We start from the raw sequence: 26,099 nt of genomic DNA, 5'->3' as shown, positions 1-26,099 counted from the left end.
GGTGACCTTTGCATCTCAGTGAGGGCCACCAGCACCCCTGGGAGGTGAGAGAGCCCAAGGTGAGATGGGTTCAGCTCAAGGGAAGAAGCCCGAACGGGCTGTCCCCTCTGGTTAGGATCACCTTCGCTGTTTTCCCTGGAGGTATTCTCCGTTATTCACCCAGGATTTTTAATGGATGTGATACACAGTTTAAATAAGCCACTGAACAGCTCTATTCGTTGGCTTTCTGGCTGCTGTCTGGCTGCTCGTGGTAGCAGCACTTAAACAAATGAGCCTGAAAGCCAGTTCGGCAGCACTAATGGATTATACCCTACATAGAGCAGCTGGTTTGGGAGCTGTGCTTCCATGGCATTAGCTCACTCAGCTGATGCTGAGCACTGCTGCTGACTTCAGAGGCTCTTCCCCCGTCCTTCAAGCCATAAGCCAAAGCGTCATTGCCATTGCTGCGGGCGTATAAAAAGAACAGGAGTCCTCCTACCTTATGCAGAGGTGGAAGGCTTCGTTACTTCAGAGCCCTGATGCCCTGCGACACTAATGAGTTTCAGAGGGCATTTCCTGGCAAACTCGGCTGTGTAAAAGTAACGAATGTTCCTGATAAACTGGGTCTCCACATCTGTGCATGGTCATGTGCAATGAATAAAACCCAGCAGTGCTGATTTCCATTCGCGTTACTACAACCAGCGCTGTGCCTGGCAGATGGCCTTCTGGCAGGTAAAAGCATGGCACTGAATTTACGTGAAGCTATTTTGTATGGCTCAAATAGAGATAAAGGTTACTAGGTGCAGAAATAGGGTTAAAATGCAATGCTGAAGCGCTTTGGTAAGAGCAGGGAAGCACTGGACAGGCAGAGCAGTGCCATGGGGTAAGCGAGGTTCTTCCCTTGAGGCTGGTGGGGCTGAACAGGAGAACGGAGGCAGGACGGTCTCCTTGTCCGACACGTGCAGAAGGAAGCTGAGACATGTCACACCAGAGGCGTGATGTCAGAGGAACGCTTCTTACATGGAGGATATTATTTTTCACAAATAGTGCCAGAGAGCTGCTTAAAATTGGCCTGTCCTATTAAGTAAAAATAACTCCTTTCCCTTGAGCCATCTGCAGCCCCTTTCTCCTTTGATGTGCGCGCTGTCCTGCCGGCTGTTATCTCCTGCCCCCCAGGCCTGTCACATATTTCCCACCTCTGCCCCCTGCCCCTCCCAAGCTCTGTCTCTTTTCTCCCTCTGCACTTTCCAGGTGATGCACCACAATCTCTTTTGTGCCTCATTTCCCCCACTCTGTGCCCTTTCTGCCCTCTTCCTCCTGCTGCTTTCACGTGACTCTCCCCGTCCTGTTCCCCGGGTGTCCTCTGCTGTGCTGGGGAGAGCCGCTTTGCTTTTAGCACACACGTGTCGCCCTTTTTCTTCCAGCAGCTGCTTTCGTAGATCTGATCTATATGAGGAAATCTCCCTTTTTTTCCTGATTGCATGGAATTCTTCCTTCCTTTCTCAGCCGAAGCCAAATCCCTTTCGAATCAGGCAGATAAAGGCCTGTGCAGTACCACCCAGCCGCACCGGGTCCGGCGTCCCAGAAAGGGTGGATGGGGCTGTGACACAGGATGGAGGGGCACAAGGAGGCAACGTGAACAGTGCTGGTTATGTGAGGCTGGATAAAGAGAGAGGTGGGAAGTGGTTGTGGTGGAAAGGAGAGAGCAGGATGGCCAGCGGCAGAAAGGTTGGGAGAAGAGGCTCCGGGAGTCCTGCTGCATTTACCACCTAGAGTATATGAACGATTTCTTTCATAATTCTGCTTCAGCACTTAGGGAGATGAGCCACTGTCATTTATAGGGAGGATTCAGTGCTCCCTGACCCCACTTCAGGAGGTGACAGGGCCATGCGTGCACCGAGCGCTGGCTGCAGGCCGTGAGAGGCAGTGCTCTGCCGTCTGTGTCTGGTATTGCTCAAGCCTTGTAACACATAATTAATATTTAAAAAAAAATAAGTTGTCACAGAGCTCATGATAACTGTGTTTCTTTGGTATGCAGCCAGCCAGCTAGACTCTCCAAATTATTTTAGGAACGTAGGCCTTACAGACCGAGTCCTTGCTTTATTTTTCCTAAGAGGTGCATGAGATAAGCCGTTGTTTTGGCGCTAAGTGGGACAGAAGCAGATTTGTGTTCAAAAGAGAAGAATCTCTGCCCTCAGAACCCACGTTTGGCGTGGAGTCGCTTGCAAGCGATTTCTCTTTGCCAACTTCCAAGAGTTTTTTTACACATTTGCACATCGGGAAGGAGCACGAGGAGCACTGGCTGTGCAGCACTGCCAGCGCAGCTGGCACGCGAGGGCTGCCTGCTTGCCTGACCCCATGCTCCAGCATGTGGGATCAGTTGAGGCAAAACATGCATGATACAAGTGTGAATTATTTTTGAAACCCTCTTGCAAGCAGGAGAGGAAATGATACAAGTTTGTAACTTTTGGCATTTGATATTTAATAGAAACAGCAAAAAAGCCTTGGGTTCGCAATGTGGAGTCATTCAGCTTGCTGAAATTGCATTCTCAGCCCTTACAGGAATGGCATAAACATGTACGTGGAACGGTTGGTTCTCTTTATTTAGGTGTTACTTTTCTCATCCCTTGTAGTAATCCACGTCTTTTGCATTAGGATTGCTTATAGGCATTGTGTACTCCATGTTTGAGAAGATGATTTAAATTTAATAGAACTCCGGAGCAAGGAACTTCTCAGCTTCCAGCTTTGTAAACATCATTTAACAAACGTGAGAGCTGAAATAAAGGCTTAAAAGTATGGGAAGGCCAATCTAGTGTTTATGATGTTTTGTGCTATGTGATGACAAAGTTCAAATTGAAAATATGATTAGAAAAATTATGCTTTAAATTGTATCAGACAAAAATAACGCTTACTGGTGACAACAGCCAGGCATGCCAATATCTTTGGAAGAGCAGGCTGTCCCCTGATGATTTCCTTCATTGTAACACTCCCTAGATAAAATTAAATGTTTCACTCAAGAATTTAGTTTATGATGAGAGCTCGTTGAAACTTTCTCAACAATAGAGCAAAATTTTTTAAAGCAAAGAAATTCGGCTTATGGAAAATGAAGCTTTTACTGAGAGCACACCTTGTTCAATGCAATGTTCGTTTCCAGCCTGAACAAGTTCTTATTTTTCATTTCTTGGATGTACTTCTTGGCTTGTCCAGGTGAGTGAGAGGAGGAGGGACTAATAACACCCCTGAATTATGGCTAGTCTGAGGAGTGTTATTTCAGATGTAGAGCAAGACCTGGACATGATCTCCCACCTCTTAGCAGGGTATCTCAAGCAGTGAGATGGTGCTAAAGGCATTCACCTGCTATGGGGAGAAAGAGCAGGGTTTGAACCTGGTTGGGAATGAGCCCCTTCCACAGCAGCCCCCTGGTTGTCCTGAAGTCTCCTCCTTTCATTTTTCATGTGAAAACTGGCTTCGTTCCCAAAGGCGGAGCAAAGAAACGATTTGAAACCTTTGAAAGTTTTATAGGATGAGAAAACCATTTCCCACCCAACTCTGGTTATATAAGCAAAGAGCCTGGTTTCTAACACCAGATTCAGCTTACAGCGCTAGCTTTTGGCAGCCTCTTTTTGATTTGAAAATTGAGAAAATGTCATGGAGAATAAATAACATCAAGATGAAATTCTGGCGCAGTTGCATTTGTGAGAACATTGTAGTGCCTATCCTTTAGTTGCCTTTCCAAAATCTTCCTTGCTTACTGGTTTGTCTTCAGATCCATGTATTAAGCACTACATCTATCATACTGTTCAGGCTTTGCCAATATGTGAATAAATCCAGCCCAAGTATCAAAAATGTATGTGAAGGGGCTTCTGTGAGCTGAGTTGTAACTGCACGTATATTCCAGAAGAAGGAAGTGTGTCCCCATAAGTAGCGGTGACCGTTCTCTGCAGGGGTACTGGCTGCGTCCCCTTTTCCGTGACTTGGCTCTTTAGGTTCCTGGAAGAAGTTAGTAAGCCTCTCCTAAAGAGGAGGCCTTATTTTTGTGCCTCTATACATAGTGTGTTGGAAGTAAGAGCTCTGCATATATAGCAATTTGGTTTCTGTTACTGGGAACGTGATACATCAAAGGAGGGCTGCTCAGGACCTTCATGCTGTGGAGTCCCCAAGTTCTAATCCCCAGATAAATGATATTGCTGAAAAGAAATCACTGCCTTTATTATGACTTTACCCGGTGCTGTTCTCTAAGGGGATACATTATATTCTAACTGGCTGGTAGCAAAAATTATGTTATGAATTTGGAGATATCCATTAAAGCTTAAGCACATGTTTTAGGACTTGATGCTCCAAATAGCAGCCTAGCTTTATCATCACTGCATGCATCACACCTCGTTTTGACTGCAAAAGGAAATTATTGCATTATATCTCATTGGTAATTTCATAGATTTCTATTTAAAATGAAAAGCCAGTTCTGAGCCAGCAACGTTTGAGGACCCCCCCCAGCCTTATGTTTTGCTTTCTCAGTGCCATCTTCTGCAGCCACGTGGTCCAGAGACTGACGGATCCAGACAGCAGCCAGCAGCCCTGGCCACACTGCAGAGCTCACACAGCATCCAGAGATACCCAGCAGTATCAGATACAGATAGGCCATGCAAATCATGTCCTTGGTTAAAAAGCCCACCCTCCCCGAGTTCAGAAGTGTGTTTTATTTTGCAGTATTAGTGCTCTGTGCTGCAGCAATGGACAGCACGGGCTTCTTTTCCAGGGCAGTGGTGGCAAACTGCCCTCGCCTGCTTCACTCTGATATTTTTGGATACTGTCAGTGGCATTTGAAAAGTCAGTGAATGGGAGCAGCACTGGAGAAAAGCTTTTTTTTTTTGACCTGGCCAACGCTGGCACCAAATGGCCAGGCTGGCACCGAGGATGCTGCTCCCGGCGAAGGACGGGGTGAGCTGCTCGATGGGGTGGGACTGGAGCAGTCTGCTGAGGGCTCTGCAAGCCAAGAGAGGTCTGGGGGCCTTTTCTTATTTTGAAAAAGAAACCAAGAGAATTGTCAGATCAGACTGTGAAGATAGCACTGGTTTTCTGCAGATTTGAGAAGGCGGGCAGAATTCGGTGGGTGCTGGCAGACTTGGGAAAAGCAGGTGACCTCGGAAAAGAGGAAGGTTTCATTTTTATGTTTTTTTCTTGACTTGGTTTTCTGAATGAAGAGCTCTATCACAGCGGATGAGTAATGTATAGTAAGCCTGGCATTCCCTGTTGTTCATGGGAATCTGTCACTTGCAGATGCTACCTTGCTGCAAGGTACTCTCTTCCAGCTAGTGCCGCATGTCTGCATCTACAGAGCTTGACGTTTGCAAGCAGCAACTAAAAAGTAAGTTTAAGAAAACAATCACAAGTTATTATTGATGCCAAGTCCTTCCACGGAGCTCGGAGCACAATCCTATCGCTCGGTGCCATGCTTCTGAGATGTCAGCTACTGTCACTGTCCGTCTCCATGAGCAGCTTCAGCATAATTTCATTTATTCCCCAAGTGGCAGGTCCAGTCACTTTTCAGGATCAGTGCCTGTTTTCACCAGCCGATTCATCTGGATCCTTGTCATGGGTGGTTAACACTTGGTGTTCTCAAAGACTTCGCCTGCCAGAACACATCAGAGCCGCCGGACGCAAAACGCTGCTTTTAACTCGTGTCTGATGAAGGTGCGCTCTTGTTCCTTTCTTCTCTGTCAGGTCGTCGCCTATCACTACTGCCAAGCGGACAATGCCTACACCTGCCTGGTGCCTGAGTTCGTGCACAACGTGGCCGCGCTGCTCTGCCGCTCGCCGCAGTTTGTCGCCTACAGGGAGCAGCTCCTGCGAGAGCCCCACCTGCAGAGCATGCTCAGCCTGAGGTCCTGTGTCCAAGACCCCATGGCCTCCTTTCGGAGGGGAGTCCTGGAGCCCTTGGAGAATCTGCACAAAGGTATTGTGAATACACCCCATACACCTTTCCCTTAGCTCCCTTGCACCTTTTTTTTTTTAATATTGTGCTTAGATGCATCTGAGCATTTAAACAAAGCAATAAATTAATCCATGTTGCAGTCCAAGAGCTGCAGGCAAGAGGTGAGACCTAGAAAAGCTGAGATTATGCCATCAAGCTTGTTTGGACACAAAGGGTTAATCCCTCTTCTGGTGTGCAATTTGGGGCCACAAATGAAATGTTAATGCAAAAGTGCATTTGACTTTGCTTTCTCGGTTTCTTCCCCATCCCAAATGTGGCCTCGCAGCTCTGAAGGTGAAAACAAGCAAAAATTTCCATGCACAGCCCTGCTTATGGCAATGTGTTTTGATTTACTTATTTAGGGGGTGAGTGTTTTTCCCTTCCCCTGTCATTATTTAGTGGGCTCTTGAGAATTTGAAGCTTTCAGCAAAAGAGCTGATACCATAAAAGTCTATAGACACCCTGTCTAAAGCTTCTAGGGCAACTGGTAACAGGCCATATCCTGATTACTGATTTCAGAGCTTTTTCCAATGGAGCATTGATTTTGTCTCCTTTTCTTTCAAGATGCAACTAATTCGTTGTGACAATCGCTACCTTTAAGATCTCCGCTTGTTGCCATGAAAACTGGCAAAGCGTTGCAGAGTTCAGGGCTGTGTTGTCCTGCGAAATTGCCTTTGTCAAAATGGCACGCTCTAAGTTGTCGGCCGCAAAAATAGTTCAGATAATTTTCTGTTATGACCCTGCATATATCCCAGTGTTCGAACCGACGTGAAGTGGGTGCAGCCTCTACCAGATTCAAAGCCCCGCTGTTCAGATGAGCTCTTCAGAACAAAGCGTCCAAGCCCTGAGCTTCTGAGTCCAACTCGCGTGGTTCTACCAGGCACAAGAACATCCTGAGCCAGCACAGCTCGACAGCAGTTGATTTTCCTGGCATGGAGAAATGTCACTGTAGGAGTAGTGTGGCTACCCTTTCCAACCAACACTCCTGGCAGAAAAAGGATACGTTTAGGAACCACTGCTCTAAAGGAAAATAATCTGTGGTTATTGCAGTAACTCCTTGGGAGGCGTTCCAGCTCTTGATTTTAAAGGGTTTCAGAGGATGCTTATTTTTCCTGCCAAGCAGGTTGGCCCTCAGCTGGTCCCAAGTTCTTGGGGGGTGGAAAAATTTTCTATAAAAGTTTTGTTTCCTTTTGGGCTTGGCATTTGACGCAGCTCTGATGGAGCCAGTGATCAGGGCTCTCATCTTTCAACGTTGCTGATGGAGAGTGCTGGCAAGCTGATTTGTACCAAGTGTTTTGTGACAAAATGAACAGTGTCTGGAAATTGGTTTTAAAATACATAACACTTAAGACTCTGTAAATATATCAGCAGGTCTTTTACAAGGTGCTGTTGAAGCTTTAATGCTACTGGGGCAAAGTTATTGCATAACCATTAATGGTGAATGTCACTGAGAAACTCAGATTCATGTTTCTCAAATACATTTTTTTGAATGGCCAGGAGTCTAAATAATACATAGGAGAACAAAGTTCTGATTCTTCCCCTCTCCCTGCCTTCTTCCCTCTCCCTCAGGCTTTATGAGAAACATGAGATATGAGCATAAAACTCGTGCTCCATATTCACTCCAGGATTTCAGAGAGTCATAAAGTGTAGTTTCAAGTATATCCAATAAGCTTACTGAAAAGTTAACTGAAAAAGGATCTCTAGTGAATTTCATGCAAAATGTGTGTTCTTCGTATGGATATTAACAGCACATTCAGAAATAAATGCAACTTGGTAGCATAAGGCAAGGACAAGATGGGATTTTGGTGTTCAGCGCTACCGAAAGCAAGGTGTTTACGCGTTTCTGTCCTCCCTGGAATACCACAGACGGCTCACGTTGTCGATGAACATTTTGTGCTGGATTTTTATAGAAAATTTCCTGATGCACTTTACAGTCAAAGAGAAAAGCTGATCAGCTGTCAGGAATACTGAGCTTTTTTGTTAGCCGGGTTTATCCCTGGTACTTTACAAAGGAGAGCCAATATTATACCGATTAGAACCTGTAGTACGTCAGTAGCTTATGCCGACAGTAGCCTTGGATGTCCTATTTCCCACCCATTACTGTGTTTATTAGACAAGATTACCTTTGAGAAGATATCACTTGAGCTTAAGATCCCAGTCCACAAGAATATATATCATTAGTTCCAAAGCTCTACTCAGCTCTCAGCATCTGACCTAGAAACACTGACTTCATTGTATGCATCACTTTGGTTACTGCATTCACCCGCAGCAAAAAAAAAAAAAAGTTTAAAAAGGTCGTGACTTGCTTTTTGTGGGATCTGGTTATTCCCCCCAGCTTGTTTATAAAAGTGGTTTTGACTGCAGAGTTCTGATCAAACTCCTTTACAGTGCTGGAAACAGCCAGTGTAACCTTCAAAATGTTGTACAGCCAGCCCCACACCTGCAGAGTGATGGCTTACTCTCCTCAAATAATTGTTTTGCCTGTGAATCGGGTTTGCTTTCATTTCAAAACACTTATCCAGACCTTACTTGATCAATAAGATCAAGTGCAAAAATAAAATAAATAAATAAAGTGCAGACATCAGAATCGGAATGGTGTGGAGGTGTTGGGGAAGTGAATTTCTTGGTGAGCCTTCAAAAATTAAGAGAGGCTGACATCATTTCTGAGCTTAATACCAAAATTACAAGAACTTCTGATAATGTGCTTATTAAAACTTAACAGAAGGATCTCGATTCACATCGAATAACATTGGACTTTGTGGAAGGATATCTGTTTTACTTGTAGAATATTACATTTTGTATGTCAGAAATAAAATATGTATTTTAGAAGAATGGAAATTGTTTATGTATGAACCTACCTAGGAATTAGTGTATCATAAGAGAGGTGCTGCTGCTGCATTTTTATTTCTTCTTTAGCAGTATCTGATGACACTTTAAAACACTGCAGTGACTTTACAGTATATTGTAGTCACATGTTTAGCCTTTTAAATTAATGCCTTTTTTCTTTCTCTTATCTCAGAGAGGAAGATCCCCGATGAAGATTTCATCATATTAATTGATGGCTTAAATGAGGCAGAATTTCACAAGCCAGATTATGGAGACACCATAGTATCATTTCTCAGCAAAATGATTGGAAAATTCCCTTCCTGGCTGAAGCTGGTGGTGACAGTCAGGACAAGTCTACAGGTACACTGAGTCCAATAATTCTGATAAACTGTTGCATTGTCATGATGGGTGTTGATAAACAATGTCTTAGTGTATATAAGGATTTGTTTAAGACCCTGTATTTTAGGTTATCCCTTTGGCTTTTTTATACTTGGATTTGCATTCCTGTTCCCAGACTCTAGGGAGTTGCAAGGGTCTAGTTTGGCATCACTTGTTTATGGCCATAGATGTTCATCGTGTTCAAATGAAATGAATCATTCAAGTTCATTTCTTGTGAACTAAATTCACATGAAAAGGGGCTACTTAATCACCAAGCATATTAGGAGACTGCTTGAAAACATCCCCCCCTCCTCCTTGTGGAAGGGCCAAGGAGTGCGCATCTTCATACCACTTTGTGCGACTGCGTCAGGAGTCAATGTTGGTACAAGACATTATTCAGCTCAATTAAGAATATCTTGAGTAGGCGCTGAAGCTCTAGGCTGAATGTTGTTTGGGTTATCCATAAGTATTTTCATTTTAGTTTGCAGCTGAGCAGGTTTTCTTTTTTTTACCTTCATCCTAGCCTTAGCTGCCCGTCACCACTCCCTTTGCACAGGATTAAGCCGCCCTTGTTTTGTTGGCTCATCTGAATGGAGCAAGCTGAGAGGCAAACAAAATGACCCAGTTAGGACAGATCTGCTATTTCAACTGTTTCAAAGCAGAGCCGGTTGATTTGCAGCATCAGTTGTGGGAACACTCACACTGAGCTTTTGAGCCAGGAGCCTGGAGGAGACAGACGTCAGAGGGATGAGATGCGCTTGGGATGAGAGCTGCTCATCAGCTGGCCCAGCTGCTCCAGGGAGAAGGACGTGTCTGCAGCTCTACCTTACGCAGAACAGCACCCGTTTTTCCATGATTAGCCACTTTTCATTAGCACGGGGCTGTGCAGTTCATTTGTACCGAGGTCCATTAGGCAGTTTTACCGAGATCCGCTAATATTTATCGAGCTCCGCAGGTTGATTTACTGTGGTCTGCCTGGCAGGGAGCTGAGCGCTGGTTCCAGCTCCATCCAGGCAGCCAGCTGCTGCTCGCTGCCTTCGGAGCCGGGAGCTGCAGCTGCTCCCCGAGACACCGGGAGAGCAGGGGCTATCTGCTCTTCTGTGGCGTGCTTCTGGGTCACTCGGTAGTGGAGTAAATTAAACATCATTTCAAAGAAGTCTTTTTATAACGGTAGATAAATCGCATCTCGATGGCTTGAGTTCCTCATTTAATTAGGGCTCTTGCAGCCCTACAGTCTTCACGGCGAGCTTTAGTTTTGCACCATGGTCACCCTTTTTATTATTTTGGAGAGTTGGATGCTGCTCCTGAAACTGCCTTATCCAGCTCCATTGCGTCATTTCTCTCCCCACTTCACAGCGACAGAACCCATGACATGAGAACTCCTTTGGAGAGGCCTTTAGTGATTTTGGGGCTATCAAAAACCCAAAGCGTTGGTGAGCTTAGCAGATGAGAGATTCCCTGGCCATGGTATCTTGCAGCAGATAGACATATTTACTTTGCACTGGAAAGTACTCACTGTTATCTGCCCTCGCATTTCGGTGTTTTTCCCTGTTGATAGCAGCAGAGTAGGATAGGAGGAGGTGCTTTGCTCGGCTTCAGAGAAATTTCTTTTGGTCTCAGATCTGTCATCTGGTTGTCCACAGGTCGTTCCCTCTATCGGGCTTCTGAAATGACAGCAGGAGAGATGGCATGTCAGTACTTGGATGGGGCAGGGCAGGAGTAACAAGGGCACTGCTCTGGGGGAATTTTCCACTCCTTTCCAGGGATGCGGTGTTAGGAACCATGTCCTTCATTTTGATTTCAGTCACGTCTCACACAGAAACTACTTGATTATAGATGAGATCGTGAGGTCCTGAAGGCACAAACTGCCATTTTGTGTGCTTGCCCTGATGGAGAAGGTCTTAAAGGAGTCTCAAAGGTGTTACTGTAATATGAATTAAGTTTACTTAATGAATAATAAACATTCCTAGCATGAATATACTTCTTTTTCTTTTTTTGTAGGAAATAATTAAGCTGTTGCCCTTCCATAGAATATTTTTGGACAGACTGGAAGAGAATGAAGCCATAGACCAGGACCTGCAGGCGTACATCCTTCATCGGATACACAGCAGCTCGGAGATCCAGAACAACATCTCGCTGAATGGCAAAATGGACAACACTACGTTTGGCAAGCTCAGTTCTCACCTCAAGACTTTGAGCCAAGGGTCCTACCTGTACCTAAAACTCACTTTTGATCTCATAGAGAAAGGATACCTAGTACTAAAAAGCTCCAGCTACAAAGTAGTGCCAGTGTCTCTGTCAGAAGTTTACCTGTTGCAGTGCAATATGAAGTTCCCAACGCAGTCTTCCTTTGATCGGGTTATGCCTCTCTTGAATGTGGCAGTGGCATCTCTGCACCCATTAACAGATGAACATATTTTTCAGGCCATTAATGCAGGTAACATTGAGGGCACTTTGGAGTGGGATGACTTTCAGCAGAGGATGGAGAACCTTTCTATGTTTCTTATCAAACGTAGAGATATGACGCGAATGTTTGTTCATCCCTCTTTTCGAGAATGGCTTATTTGGAGAGAAGAAGGTGAAAAGACCAAGTTTCTCTGTGATCCTAGGTAAGCAGATACTCTGAGGAATCAGAGCTTACAAATGTGTTCGTCTCAAAAGCGTTTCGTGCTGTTATCTGAATCATTTCATTTTACAAGGTTGCACATGGGATGAGATTCATCTCACCTGACTTTGCTGTGTCTGCACTGTACATAACTACAGCTGTACTGGTCTCCTTACAACTTTGTATTGTTTGTGGAAAGAAATAAGCACTCCCTGGGCACAAAACTGACCTGGCAAATGTAATAGTCTTCGTTAGAATGAGATGAGCTGTTCTTCAGAAGGTCCCAGTTGACTAGCTCAGATACAGGCATCTGAGTCATGCTAGGGGTGGCCGCATTTTGGCAGATTAATCCTGCCAGCTCAGTCTGGAGAGGAGAATCATCCTCCGTTTCCTCAAAGGTAGCGAAACCATGTGAAGCGGAGGATAAGGAGATGAAAGATGAACAGTGTGGATACGTCTTTTGCAGTTGGCTTCTTTCTGAAGTCTTGTTCCTCGTAGTCCTGCTGTAAATGTCTTTTTGAAAGCAAAATAAGGAACAGAATCAGGCTCTTCACAGTTTTGGACTGTAAATGCATACGTAATCTCTGTAGTGATAGCAGCTGAGTTCCTGGCTTAGCTCACAGAGAACAGAATTTAATCATGGTTAGATTTATATTCTCTAAACCCAGTGATCACTATTAACAATGTTATCTTTGTTTCTGCTGAAGAGTGGAAACAGACACTGACTGTAATTCTAGTAGTTTATCCCTGTAAGCTCTGCTCCGTTTTGCTTGCCCATCTCTTAAAATAAGATTATAAAAATCAGGGAAACACTCAGATGCTCGGCTGTATCAGGGCATCTCCTAGATCCTGCGGCCAGCCTGAAGAAATACGACAGTATCTGCTGGAACCAAATAATTGATTAAAGCAGACATACCTGCTAGCGCTCTCGGAGTAATTTACCACTTTAAATTATGTTGCAAACAGGCTACAGTAGAAAAATATCATATAGCTCCTCCCAGTGGGAATCTTGGCTGGTTTAGTGGGTTCTGCGTGATAGTCCTATCAAGTGAACCCTCTGTAAAGCATCTTACAGCAGCAGGTGTCTTTATATCAATCAGTGTTGGTTATTTAATATCCTTCCGTGGAGTCATTAAGTACTCGTCACTGGGTGATACTTTTCCACCCTGTTTGCAATGCGGACACGTCAATTATGCCAATGGAGCTGAGAGCAGCCCCTCTTTCTGGCCACTTGCTCCCAGCCCTGCTGGTGTTGTCTGGCCCCTGTGGTTTTGGCCGGACAGCTGCAACGGAGATTGTCAGCAGCCGGGCGAGGACAGTTGGATAATCTGGGTGCTTTGATTCCCCAGGCCCAGAACTATTCCTCTTGATGCTCACCGAGGTGGTTATGGTCTTCGTACAAGCTCTCAGAATACCAACCTCAGAATGAAACTCAAAAGTGCTCCATTTTAGGTGATTTTGCACTGAAGTCATGCTTGCCACTGCAGGTGGTTTTTGCGCAAAGTCACAGATCAGCCCTTGTTCACTCGACGAGATGAACCATAGGATGGATCTCTGCTTGGGATTCAAGGACATCATGACCACGTTGCGCTGCCCTCAGAGCTGTAGTTTGAGCAGGGCTTGGTCTGTAGCCCTCTTGCCAAGCTGAGAGCGGGCACAGCACTGTCCTGGCGAGGAAACCGTGCGAGCTCCGTGCTCACCTGCCTGCGGAGCTGGAGCCGGGTCCTTTGCTCTTCCACTTCTTTGCGCCAAACAATTTGTCACACGCTTAGGGAGGCTCTTGGGCATCACTCGAGTCCTATATGTGCCATTTCACCTGGAATATTAATGCTGGCTTTAACCGTATGGGGAAATCTCGTGCTGTTTGCAAGAACAAAACCCCTGCAGGATTTCCGACGCTAACCAGACTCAGCTCCTTGCCAGGGGCAAGCAAAGAAGTTGCAATGCTTGTAATGGGCTCCCAGTGCTTCAAGTGCAAGTCTATACATATTGAAGGGCTAATAAATATCTCTAATGTATAATGCACACTAATTGCATTATACTCCGATGGTAGATAATGAAACAGGATACATTTTGGTGATTAATAGAGAGGACCCCCTGAGATTCTGCTGTTGTGCTCCTCAAAATCCTCCTGTCCAGCTCTCAGGGAAGTGCTGATATTGAAATGTTGAGCTCAGAGCACTGTAAACCCTTAGCAACGATTAAGATAAGTAATGATTTTTCATTTTATTCCTCTAAAAGAAGCACAGCTTGCCACTGACTGAGCTAATAGGAGTAACCTACGAAAATTTGCCTACTGTTGGTTTGTTTGCAGCAACTTTGATTTCCTTTCTGCTCGCTTGGGAATTGGGAAGACGTTATAACCGTATGGACCGCTCATCGTCTGCTGGGGCAGAAATGCGCTGTTAATGCAAAGCTCGTTGACCTCCCCATGTCGATACAGCCAAGAGTCAGGTTGCCAAGGCTGATTTTTCATAGGAGAAGAGCTTTGGAGTGAAATGTGGTTTTGTGAAGCTGCTCTTAATTGACTTACCCTGACAGGGCGTCCAGGTGTAAGGATGTTACGAAAGAAATTGGGATAATGGGCCTGGTGTCTGCAGCACTGCAGCTGGAGTAATCTTCCTCATTTCATTAATGAGAGCGAGTTCCTGTGTTCTGGGGAGTATGGAGAAGAGGGGAGAGGAAGAACACAATGTCCAGAAATTACCACATTTTTCTAGGCTTTTATGATAAGCAGCAAATCTCCATCCTCCGGATTTTCCTGTGAGCCTGGTGAGTTGCTAACCCTCTTCCTTGGATGCTCACCATGAGTTTTCTGTCTCAAGCAAGGGCTGCCTGGCATTGAGGGGAACACAGTCACCATATCCTGTCTTGCAAGAGACCCCCCAGCATCCATTTAATAACAGAGCACCAACAAAGCATTTGTCAGAGTCGAACCAGCATCGGAGTAATGACTTCCCCTGCCTGTCAGCATAACGCAATTAACTCAGTGCCTTAGTTGACAAATAACATCAAACATCTTAGGGGAAAGACCCAATCCTTTGTGACTAGTGCATGGAGAAAGTGGTGATTATTGAGTGTTCGCTCTTACACTTGTATTTCTTAACGTAAATTCTTCTCTGATGCCGTGCTGTGTTTTGCCTAGACTTAATCAGAAACTTCCATGCAATTATCTTGCATGCTTTTACAATGCTAATAAAACGTTTTATCCCTGTGCTGCTGCTGAAGGAACTGCGAGGGAGACAGACGTGATTTGCCCTGGTGAGGCAGTAAAAGAGCTGCAGCCAGATACAGACCCCCAAAGTGAAATTACTCTGTCCAGATTTAAGTATCAACATCTGCGTGGCTTGTCTAGACTTGCTTTATAGTCAGAGGAGGGAAATAAGGATGATTCATTTCATCATAAGCTAAAAGGCTAAAATAGGTCAGATGAAGAGTGCCTTCCAAGTGTCTCCTCCTGTCGATTAGTAAAGGAGCTCGGGGTGATGGGCTCACCGGGAGATGTCTCCGGTACTGACAAGTAAAACTGGGTGCGAGGAGATGAGTCCTGTCCGGTCTGCTCTTCTAACCGGTACGCAGGTTTTTAGGGTAGATCTGCAGATGTCCTTTTCTTGTTCAGGAAGCTAAGGAAGGAAAAAGCTGCTCTTTATGCTGTTGCCAGCATATGGCTCTTGTAACAGGGGCTTTTGCTTCTCAGGGTGGCACACGCACAAGCTGGTGGTATGTTCCCTGTCATCGCTTAGCAAAGTGGCTCTTTGTAGCACAGCTCAGGGACCTTCCAGCGGCAGTGGCACCTCAGCAAAACGAAGCACCGAGATCTCCACCTTCAGCATGGAGTCACCTCACCTAGCCTCCAGTGCTCGCAGTGCACGTATCTGGACCGGGGCGAGCGGGGAGGGCAGCAGGCACTGGTGTGGCGATGAGGGAGGACAGCTCCTCCTAGGGGGAATATCCCGCTGGGAATCCATCTGGGAATATCCCAGATGTGGTGTTAGTCTGAAATCCTGAATATCCGTGGTCAGGCTTCCAGAAAAGCTGAATGCTCAGGTCTGAAGAGAGCCCCTGCAGGCACTGGGAATCATTCAAACCCACTTGCTGATCCCTGGGTCGGGAGCCAGCAGTGACACCACTGGGCTGGTTTAGGGGTAAAGCTCAAGCTCAGAAATCACAGAATCCTAGAATCATTACGGTTGGAAAAGTCCTCCAAAATCATCTGGTCCAACCATCACCCTACTTCCCGTGTCACCCATGTCCCCAAGCACCACGTCCAACCTTTCCTTGAACACCCCCAGGGACGGTGACTCCACCGCCTGCCAGGGCAACCCGTCCCAACGCCTGACTGCTCTTTCTGAGAAGAAATGTCTCCTCATTTCCAACCTAAACCTCCAAATGCTAAACCTAAACCTAAACAAATGCTGTATGAGGAATCAGTATTCTGCAGTAAATGTTTCAGTGCACCAACAGTTGATCAGGGGCGCTTCCTCCTGCTCATTAACTGAATCAGAGGATGCCTGACAATTTGGGATATTGCTTAAAAAAAAGGCAGAAGTCCTGGTGTCTCTGGAGCTGAGGGTGAGGGCAGCTCCTCATCTACCCCCTCGTGTTCCACATCACGAACTGAATCTGTTCCTGTCCCTGCAGCCCTAAATAAAGGCACCTTGTGTGGCTCGGGGTGCAGCAGCAATCCAAGCAGGAGCGCGCAGCTCCATCGCAGCACGCCGAGTTGCCATGGTTTCCTGCAGAGCTGTCCTGGAATACAATACAGTGTAGGTATTTTGCATTTTCCTTTCTCTCTTGGGAGGCAAGCTGCAAGTGGAGACTTTTCCTACACAAAGTTAATATTTTTACATATTACCCAGCGGACTGATAGATTGTGAATTAGAAACAAATAAGTGTTTTTTGCACTTAATCTCATTGACAAATCAAATTAAGCTTAATCTGATCGACAAATAACAATCCCCAGTCAAAAGGGAATAAATTTAGAAAGTTTGGAGGAAAAGAAGTCAGTGAAAATCATAAAAATTCAGTGATAAAGCATACACTTAAATGGGAGGGGGGCTTTGTATTACACATCAGCTTCTTAAAACTCGTCCACAGTTAGCTCCTGAGTATCTCAACGACTTTGTCATTATAGTGCATGGTTAGTTAACTTTTTGTTTTCCTCTTTTATATTCTGAGATTCTGGAAAGCTCTTAAAATATGCTCAGATTTATTGTTAGCTTGAAAGAAAGCATTCACCAAAAGCCAGACTGTGTCTGAAGTGTTCTCTCTGCACTCACGTGGGATGGATTTCACTCCGTGAAGCAAAGGTGCTATTTGATCTCAAGGTGAAGCAAAATAATGGGTTTTATTTATTTGAATCTCTTACATACTTATGCAGAAAAATAAAAATAATGCAGTGCCCACTAGCATCTTGTGGGGAGGGAGATGGAATAAGCAGGTTTTTGTGAGTGTTCAGCAGCAGCCTCAGCTCTGGAGGTACAGCAGGGAGCTGAACGCTGCTTCTTCCATTATTATTTTGCATTACTTTGCTGCTTGAATTACCTTTCTGAAAGTGTTTTTTTTGGAGTGCCCCCAGGCGCGGGTCCGTGGCGAGCACCTGGAGGTTCAGCAGAACCCCGAGGGACGTGTTGTGATTTGTTCATTGCGCTGTGCCCAGCTGCGTGCTGCGTGCCACATGTCACCGAAATACACGAGGTCAATTCGTTCCCTAGCCAGCCTGCTGTCCGGGCATCTGTACTTGTGCAAAGCCTGCGCTGAGTTAGTGTAATTAATTACCAAATCGCCGTGGGATTTGGTGTTTTATCATCATTCCTAGAGCTCTAATTTTGGTAGAACTGTGGAGCGGGGAGGAAACGGTGGTTTACCTGTGGTTTGGAGTAGGGATTCCTCTATACCCGTAGCATAAGAATGACAGTCAAACATTTCTTGCTGGTTTAATTTCCTCATCAGGAGGAATGCAGCTGAGTTCCATATTTTTGGATCACAAAGATGAATCCATCATGATGTCCTCCACGTCATTGAATGGGCAAACACAAGCTGCTCACCAGGCAGTGGAGATCCAATGGACTGCTGACACTGAGTATACAACTTCCAGGCTTCCAGAGTAAAGTTTTCTGATCCCTGACTTGTAAATGGTGTATTTTGAAATGTAAAAAGAATGGCAATAGCTCAACCAAATGAATGTAGGAGACTTCTATATGTGAGTATCCACGTTGCCAACGTTTCTAGGTGTTAACTCTAAGCTCCTGCAGAAATACAGAGCTAAAAATGAATGATTAAAGCCATCAGTAGCAAGTCAGGCAGCTGTAATGGGGACTTCTCTGAATGTCAGAAGCAAGGATTTGTGTAATATGGAATTGAGGACAGGGTACAGAGGAGGATCTGGTGGTGGACGTAGAGGAGAGGGAGGCTTGAGCTCATTCACACTGTGGCTCTACGTGTAACGAAGCACCCACGTGCCTGAGCTGCAGGTTTTGCCTTGGAAACTTGGACAGGGATGCAGCTGTGGTGTCGATTGGAAGAGAAGAAATGGGAGACAGATTACAAATCATGACTGATGAGATGAGATGAAGAGCAGATGTGATTGCTACCACCATAAAGGACATCAGCAGAGCAGCTTGCTTTAACTGGCTCATTAGACATGCAACCTAAGCATTCAGATGTGAGGCTTTTTTGAATATATTTTGTCTTGAGTTACTGTCCTCATAAAATCTTTTTTTTTTTTTTGGACTGCAAACTTCTGTATGCTGTACCATTTTTACATCTAAATGGAAGAAAATATTCACTGAGTAATCCATTCTGTGGCACTGAGCCACCAAAAAGGGAGAAGTGGAATTAATTGGAGGCAAAATGAGTGCTTACTGAAGAAAGAAATGTTGCTTAATTTGTTCTTGTTATTTCATTCCTCAAATCTTAAGACTCACTCTCTGAGCAGAAACATCTTCCAGTGGTTTACTAGAGAGGAACCCCGACTTTATTCCACCTTCCTTCTTACAAGTTCATTTACTCCCAGTTAAATGGAAGTAGAACACTTCCAAGTCACATTCCCCATTCTTTTATCATCCTGCTTATTTGAAATTACATCGGGTGAAATGAGAACAGGAGGTGCATCACCATTCATCTTTTGAGTTCTTGTCTGCATGTTGACTGTATAGTCACCAGAGAGCTTACTGAGAGATGGTTTTTATTCATTTTACCCATCTAGCATGTTTATTAAATATGCCAGCAGTCTTTTAACACTGCTCTTGGACATCACTTATTTACTCTGAATACGAAATAATCTGTTCCTGGCAACCAGCAGATTTTCTGAAAGGCCTTATGAACTGAACTGAGACGAGGGAATTTCATCTTTACTCTCTGGATCTTGCTTTTTTAATCTCATTAAGTCAGGCTCTGTAAGGGTTCAGAAATGCTTTTTTCTCTCCTTTATTGTTCTGTATTTTTAAATTATTGCAAATATGTTTTGTTACCTTAAACCTGACGGGTGCTATCACAGTTATCTGTTTTTCCTCTGCTGCTTCTCTGGGCACTTCCTGGCACCCAACTGCCATTATTTCATGCAATTTAGTGGAGAGCTGCTCCAGGACAAAGTCCTGTTACAGGTTCAGCTGTATTATCCCAGATAAATTGCAGATGAACTCTTTCTCTGTGATAGCCAAGTATGTAACACAATCAGAGGCTTGTACTCCCCATACTTGATAAAATATGGGAGCGGCACAGTTAGTACCTATGGAATTTATAACAGACAGCCTAGAGAACAAAAAATGACAGCAGGATTGCTAGCAGATCTTCAGCATAATTTTGCTTTCAGCTGAGCTGCATCAGTGAGATCATTGCTATTAGACCTGTCAAAGTTACCTGAATAAACCAGTGACTTCCTACCTGAATGATGACGTTAATACCATGTTGGGGGGCACAGAGCTTCCCACTTCCTTCAAAGTTCGAAATCATTAAGCACAAGATGCTCTAAGACATCTCTCAGTGCTGAAGATGCTGTTAACTACTGTTTGGCTCAGTCTCACGCATGCTCAATCAGCCTGCCTTCCCTGCAGGGTATTAAGGACGTGGTGCAAGACAGTACTGGCTGCATGTGGAAGCTGTGCTCCTTGATCACGTCCCACTGATGTGCACGATATTGTAGCAGTGCGGGTGGTATTGGTTTTACTGGTGTTCAGTCGCACCGCAGCAATGAAGAAACATGCAGTGAGCCTATTGATTTGAAGTCCGCCATCACCAAGACGCTATTACTTAAATCAGTTTCTTTAGGGATAGGCCAGGTGCAGTTAAGTGATTCCATTTCTGCTGCTTCCAGTGGTCACGGAGTGGTTTGTGCAATTCTTTAGCTCTCCTTTACACCAATCACAGTTTTGCTGCTTTTACTGCTTAGACTACAAATAAGGTGGTAGGGAAGGTTACATATAAAGGGATGAAGCACTAAGAGTTGGGATGATGTCTGGATGCAGATTTTTGTGCAGAGCTCTGTCTCTGGTAAACCAGAACTCATCAGTCAAGCACTTGTAGCTGGCAGCATTGGTTGAAGTATTAAATTATGGTCGGAGATGTCTTTGAGAGACCTGTTGCAGTGAGACCAGGGGTGTTGGATGTGGTGTGTGTCTGATGGGTTGAGCCTTATCATCTGTGCTACGAAAAAGCAAGCTTAGATAATCACAGATAACCTCTTTTAGCCGGGAAATGGCATGTTTAGCACCTGGAACAGTGGGTTCCTAGTTTATGATTGAGGCCATTAGGTGTACCTGCTGTATAAGAATGGCCAGTGGTGATTATGGTATGAGCAAGCCATTGTGAATAAGAAAATTGTTGGGTGAAGAAAACAACCTGAAACCATAGTGGCGAAGGTTTCTTACCCTGCTAATCGGAATTATCTCTGCAGTTTCATAGAGCAGCAGGAACTGGTAGTGCCCTGCTGCTGTGTTCTCCGTTACTTGTAGGCAGGGTGATCCTTTCTGATCAGGTGTCCCATACTTTGTCTCTTTGCAATGAAACATGACCTAAGGGATGGGATTTTTTTTTTTTTTTTGGCTGTGAACTCTGCTGTCCCAATTAGCTTAGCAAGTTAAAGCAGTGTTTAATTCTGTAGGAAATAATACTGTGTATTTAAGAACATTCCCTGTTTTGAATTGTTTCTTGTATAACGTTAATTCCTTTAAAGTTAATTCACAATTATAGCATCAGAGGGAAACTATGCTACAAAAATCAATAAATCGCTGTTGGTGATTAAGTGATCCTTCAGCAGGAGCTGACTGTGAGCGGAGCTTGGCCTTTCCTGCAGTCTGCTGCGCTGGACAGACGTCCTTTGGAAAGCAAAGGAGGCTCCGGTCTTCGTCAGAGCAGACATTATTCTCTGCGCTGAAGTTATAAAATTGCCCTCTGCAGAGCTGAATAAAATATGAATACACGTCTGCTGGAAGACCAGATTCACTGGGCACTGTGTCAGATGTCTAGGTTTTGGAATGGTTTCATGGGATTAGCTGGAAGAAGGGAGACGGGGATGTAATGTAAATCAGGGAATTTGGACGTTGGTAGGTTCAGACGTAAAAGGGACTGATTCTCACTTCGTTTTTTGCCTGCCTGTCTTCTGTTTCATTGGTTCAATGCCTTAAGAATCGATTAACTTTATACCCTTTTAAATCTCCTTTGCTTTGTCTGAAGGATAGAAGAGTATAGATGAGGCACATATGCAGGAGCTTTTAGTATTTTCTTCTGTGTTTCCCCATGCTGCACCACAGCTCTTTGGTCACGCTAGGATTTTGTTAGTGCTGCATCGTCCCTTTCCATCTGTGGCACAAGGGATGGAGACGGAATGAGGAATGTGCTTGAGGTACCAGCTCCCTGCATCGTCTTGTTCTGCTCCCACAGCTCCGCATGCTGCAGCTTTGGGTGAATAAGGGAGCAGCCTATAACACGTATCCCATAGGTAGCATTCACTTATAGCTGCTATACGTCTGCACTGGTTCATGCTATGCAAGGATCAAGCCTCTCATCTTTATATATACGTACGTGTGCACATCCCTGGGCACAGCCCTCACCGTTATGGGAGCCTGCGTTTTGGAGCTGGCTTGCACTGCCACACGCAATCTGCGAGTGCAGACAAAGGCTTCCACAGCTGAGCTGGCAGCACTATTAATTTCTCACAAAAAGAAATCTTGCATTAAAAATAGAAAATCTCTGATGATAAACTCTGCAGTGGCGAAATTCAAAGCAAATGATTTCACTGAGCTCCTTGATGTAGAAATCATTACTGCCATCCTCTGCTGTAGTAGAAAAAAAGCAAAAAAGCCCATGCTGTTCGAGTCTGTTTTAGCATGCAATTAACGTTGACAGAACAAGTGACTGCAAGTATTTATCAACAAGCCCAAAGCCAAGGTCTGGGAAACGTTGCAGAGGTAATGTATTACTCATGAATACTGTACTTTATTCCGGAATAGTTCATACGTGCCTTATTCATAACAGCCAAAGTCATGCATATAATTAAATTTAGGTAAATACCCTACCAGCTGCAGCTGAAAAGCAATTTAGGAGCTAAGCATGGACCTTGGGCTCACGTGTCAGACAGGAACTGCACTTCATCTCTCACTGCAAAGAGAAGGCATGTCAGAAGTTTCTGGATCTTCAGTCCACGCTCGATATTAATGCAGTTACAGCTCTGTTCTGTGCCTTCCCAGACATTTGTGAAGAGTTTTCGATCAGCCGTGTTCAACAAGCAAACAAGTGGCTTTATTTCCTCCTCTGCGATGGGAAAAACAGAGGTAGAGAGAGGGTAGCTACAGCATCCCTTTGTGAGCTCGCTATCAGATCCTGGAACAGAAAGCTGCTATTAATGATTTCCAGCCCAATGCATGACTCTCCCCAGCAAGGGAATGAGCTGATGTCTCTGAATGAACATGCACCACCAACCTTTTAGTTGAGGTAAATGCATTGGCTGTTGTCCAAAATATAAGCGTAGCAACGTGAGGCTGAGGAGCTATTGAGATGTATTGAGACTATTAGAGTGATTATAGGTTTTCATAATCCGGCTGAATGGGGATGGGTAAAATCTAGCAATTGCTGCACTCCTTGACTTGCAGCTGTATCTCCATGGTTCTGTGATCACGCGAAACTCAAGCTGTGTTGCATAGTCATTTGTTTTTGTCTGCTCTGTTTCTTCTTTCCATGGGCCTTCCTAGAGGTTAATTGGTGTAATGAGCAAACGCATTTGACTTTCTCCTTTGAAAGGGTGTGAACTGGTAGGAATCTCCTCCTGCTCCAAAGGTGGGGAGCAAAGAGGGGAAGAGCAAAAGGAAGGAAATGCAGTAGGCCATAGATAACTCAGGGCGCTACAACCACTTCCAAATCCCTTCTGTTTTGCCATCTTTTTAAGTTTTGTCCCTTCTGTTAGTGCTATGTGGAAAGCTCTCCCAGCATGGCCGAATGTCAGTGGAGGCACTGCCCAGTGCACAGAGGCTTCCTTTCATTTCAAGCAGCCCACCACGGCACCTGAGCACCTCAGCCACCATCTGGAGGAACTTCTCCTTCCTTCCCCTGTGGCAAGGGAGTGTGGTGGTTGCGGGCGCCCACCACAGGGTGCTCGGTATGGTGGGACGAGCTCAGGTTGGGACAGGGCGTGAAGAGGAATGTGACAGGCCCCGCCAGCCAGGAACTTCTCTTCAGGTTCTTTCTCAGCTCAAGACGCCCAAAGCACAAAGGGTACCATCAACCAACCAAGCACTTAGACAATAGCCTGTTTTTTGCATTCACCTGAACATGAGCAAGCAGTGTGCCCAGGTGGCTAAGAAGGCCAACGGCATCCTGGCTTTTATCAGGAATAGTGTAGCCAGCAGGACCAGGGAGGTGATCGTCCCCCTGTACACAGCTCTGGTGAGGCCGCACCTCAAGTACTGTGTTCAGTTTTGGGCCCCTCACTACAAGAAGGACATCGAGACCCTGAAACATGTCCAGAGAAGGGCCACGAAGCTGGCGAAGGGCCTGGAACACAAGTCCTGTGAGGAGCAGCTGAGGGAACTGGGGGTGTTTGGTCTGGAGAAGAGGAGGCTCAGGGGAGATCTTATTGCTCTCTGCAACTACCTGAAAGGAAGTTGTGGGGAGCTGGGGGCTGGCCTCTTCTCATGGGTAACTAGTGATAGGACAAGAGGGAATGGCCTCAAGTTGTGCCGGTGGAGGTTTAGGTTAGAAATTAGGAGACATTTCTTCTCAGAAAGAGCAGTCAGGCATTGGAACAGGTTGCCCAAGGAGGTGGTGGAGTCACTGTACCTGGGGGTGTTCAAAGAATGGTTGGACGTGATGCTTAGGGACATGGTTTAGTGGGTGACATTGGTGGTAGGGAGATGGTTGGACCAGGTGATCTTGGAGGTCATTTCCAATGTTTATGATTCTATGAGGGCACCCTTATAAATTTCCTTGGCTTTTTGAGAGGACCAATGGAGTTGTTCGCCAGTGGAAGAGGTTATTTTAATATATGGGGAAGATCACCACATCACATTTTCCTAGCCAGACCTGGGGCCTCTAGGCCTGCCTTATGACAAAAGGCATTTTGTTCATCCTGCTCTTCTTTGGGCACACGTCCAACATCCTACAAGTACCACGTGGGCTGGCAAAGCGTCACTGGGCTCTGCTAAAATGAATCCGAGCATTATCAGTCTAGAAGGAGGTTCGTTGGCAGGGACTGGGAGAGACCTCGCCAAACACCTGGCTGTGGCACGCAAGTCTTCCACTTTCCTTCTGTACTTCAGCAAAAGAAGGAGCCTGGCTTTCCTTTGAGACAGGGCTAAGCATTCTCCCTGGATGGAGATCCCCACCCTTGTGAAAACATCCATCTTTTGTAATATTTACTTGCCTTTTTACCATGCTAAGTGCTTTTCTGCTTTACCAAATAGTGATGAGCTAATAACATTCCCTGTCCTTAAAAGCCCTTGTAAAGCCACAATTTATATGATGTTTGGTTTTGTTTGGCTCGGGGGGTTTTGATTGCTTTTATGTGTAGTCACATTTTTATTTTGTTCCAGAAATGAAATGGGTTAAAAAGGGCTCCCTTGAGAGTATCCAAAGGCTTACGGAAGAATCTGAACTTCCCTTTTTCTCTGCCCTTAATGTCAAGGCAAGCAGTTGCTTCGCTTGTAGCGTGCATACTTGGCTGCAGTGTAATTGTTTGTTTTTCTTTTTTTGATCTGATACACTTGGGAGACTTTGAAAAAGCCTCGTTTGCTCCTAGTTCGTTGCAAGCAGCAACAATGTCTGTGTTAGTGATCTGCATCTCCAGTTTGCAGAGGCCGTCTCCTCTTGGTTTGCTTCCTTCAGAAAATCCAGTAAATGGAAGGGTACACAAAGAGCATATTTGTAGGCAACACCAAGAAAACTGCCTGCAAGGACAAATACCAGCCATTCTCACCCCAGAACGATTGGCATTGCTTCACTTCTTTGCACCGTGTGTGTTCTGTGCACATACAGAGAATAAGCTGCTCGAGTCAAGACACAGCCATCTTAAACTTCCACTGTTTGGAGCTGGAAGTTCAAAAACCTTTAAGTACCTTTAGAAATGTCAGCGAAGACCACTGTTAGCAAAGGAAGTCAGTGTCTTTTACTGTGTTTCGCATTAAATGGGGCTCTGCATGTTGCTCAGCTACATTGTTTGGGTTGTCAACCTTGTAGGTCATTTGCCAGAAGCATCTTTGTTACTCGAAAAGCTGGAGAATATGTTTAGAAGTTTTACATGGAAATAAAGTTGCTTCAGTCTTCCCAGGAAATGTCAAAGGGTGGAGAATGTAGTTGTCATTTAAAGGCCATTTTTCAAAGTGTGGATATTTGGAATGTGTCATTTTCTAATGACTTCAGCATCGATGGCATGCTTTCAAAGTGGAGTTGCACTCTGCAAAATAACTACAAAAATAGCACCTCGGCTCTCATGAAATTGTACCTCTAGCATTTCTGAGGTTACATCTGTTTATAGAGAATGTATCATTTTATTTTTGTTATCTTCTAATGATCTTTTTTTGGTTATAAGTCGTCACCAATAATAAAAGATATGCAATTAGTTGGTGGTTTACAAATAAGAGCTAGTCCAGCTTAGTTTCCCCAAAGCTGGATTAGGTTGAAGGCTTAGCAGAAGCAAAAATTGTTTTCAAAAGTTCTTTTGTTGGTGTAACAGGCAAATACTAACGTGCTCCTCCTTCTCTTTTCAGGAGTGGCCACACATTACTTGCCTTCTGGTTTTCCCGTCAAGAAGGAAAACTAAATCGACAGCAAACTATTGAACTGGGACATCACATTCTCAAAGCACATATTTTTAAGGTAACAAAAATTAAAATGAAGACTCATGCCAGCCTC

The 26,099-nt window shown here is 44.9% G+C and overlaps 1 protein-coding gene across 1 annotated transcript in view; it reads left to right on the top strand.

Moving 5' to 3' along the window:
- TANC2 (tetratricopeptide repeat, ankyrin repeat and coiled-coil containing 2) overlaps positions 1-26,099 on the top strand; it is a 244,554-nt gene that overhangs the window by 188,121 nt on the left and 30,334 nt on the right. Inside the window, exons 15-18 of the mRNA XM_050715451.1 lie at positions 5,701-5,932; positions 8,970-9,136; positions 11,156-11,763; positions 25,955-26,063. Coding sequence (XP_050571408.1) covers positions 5,701-5,932; positions 8,970-9,136; positions 11,156-11,763; positions 25,955-26,063 — 1,116 coding nt within the window. The remainder of the gene's footprint in view (positions 1-5,700; positions 5,933-8,969; positions 9,137-11,155; positions 11,764-25,954; positions 26,064-26,099) is intronic.

The sequence above is a fragment of the Cygnus atratus genome, chromosome 25 (assembly GCF_013377495.2).
Source record: "Cygnus atratus isolate AKBS03 ecotype Queensland, Australia chromosome 25, CAtr_DNAZoo_HiC_assembly, whole genome shotgun sequence".
Taxonomy (NCBI): Eukaryota; Metazoa; Chordata; class Aves; order Anseriformes; family Anatidae; genus Cygnus; species Cygnus atratus.
The sequence above is the reverse complement of the archived record's forward strand: the minus strand, read 5'-3'. Positions and strand labels throughout refer to the sequence as shown.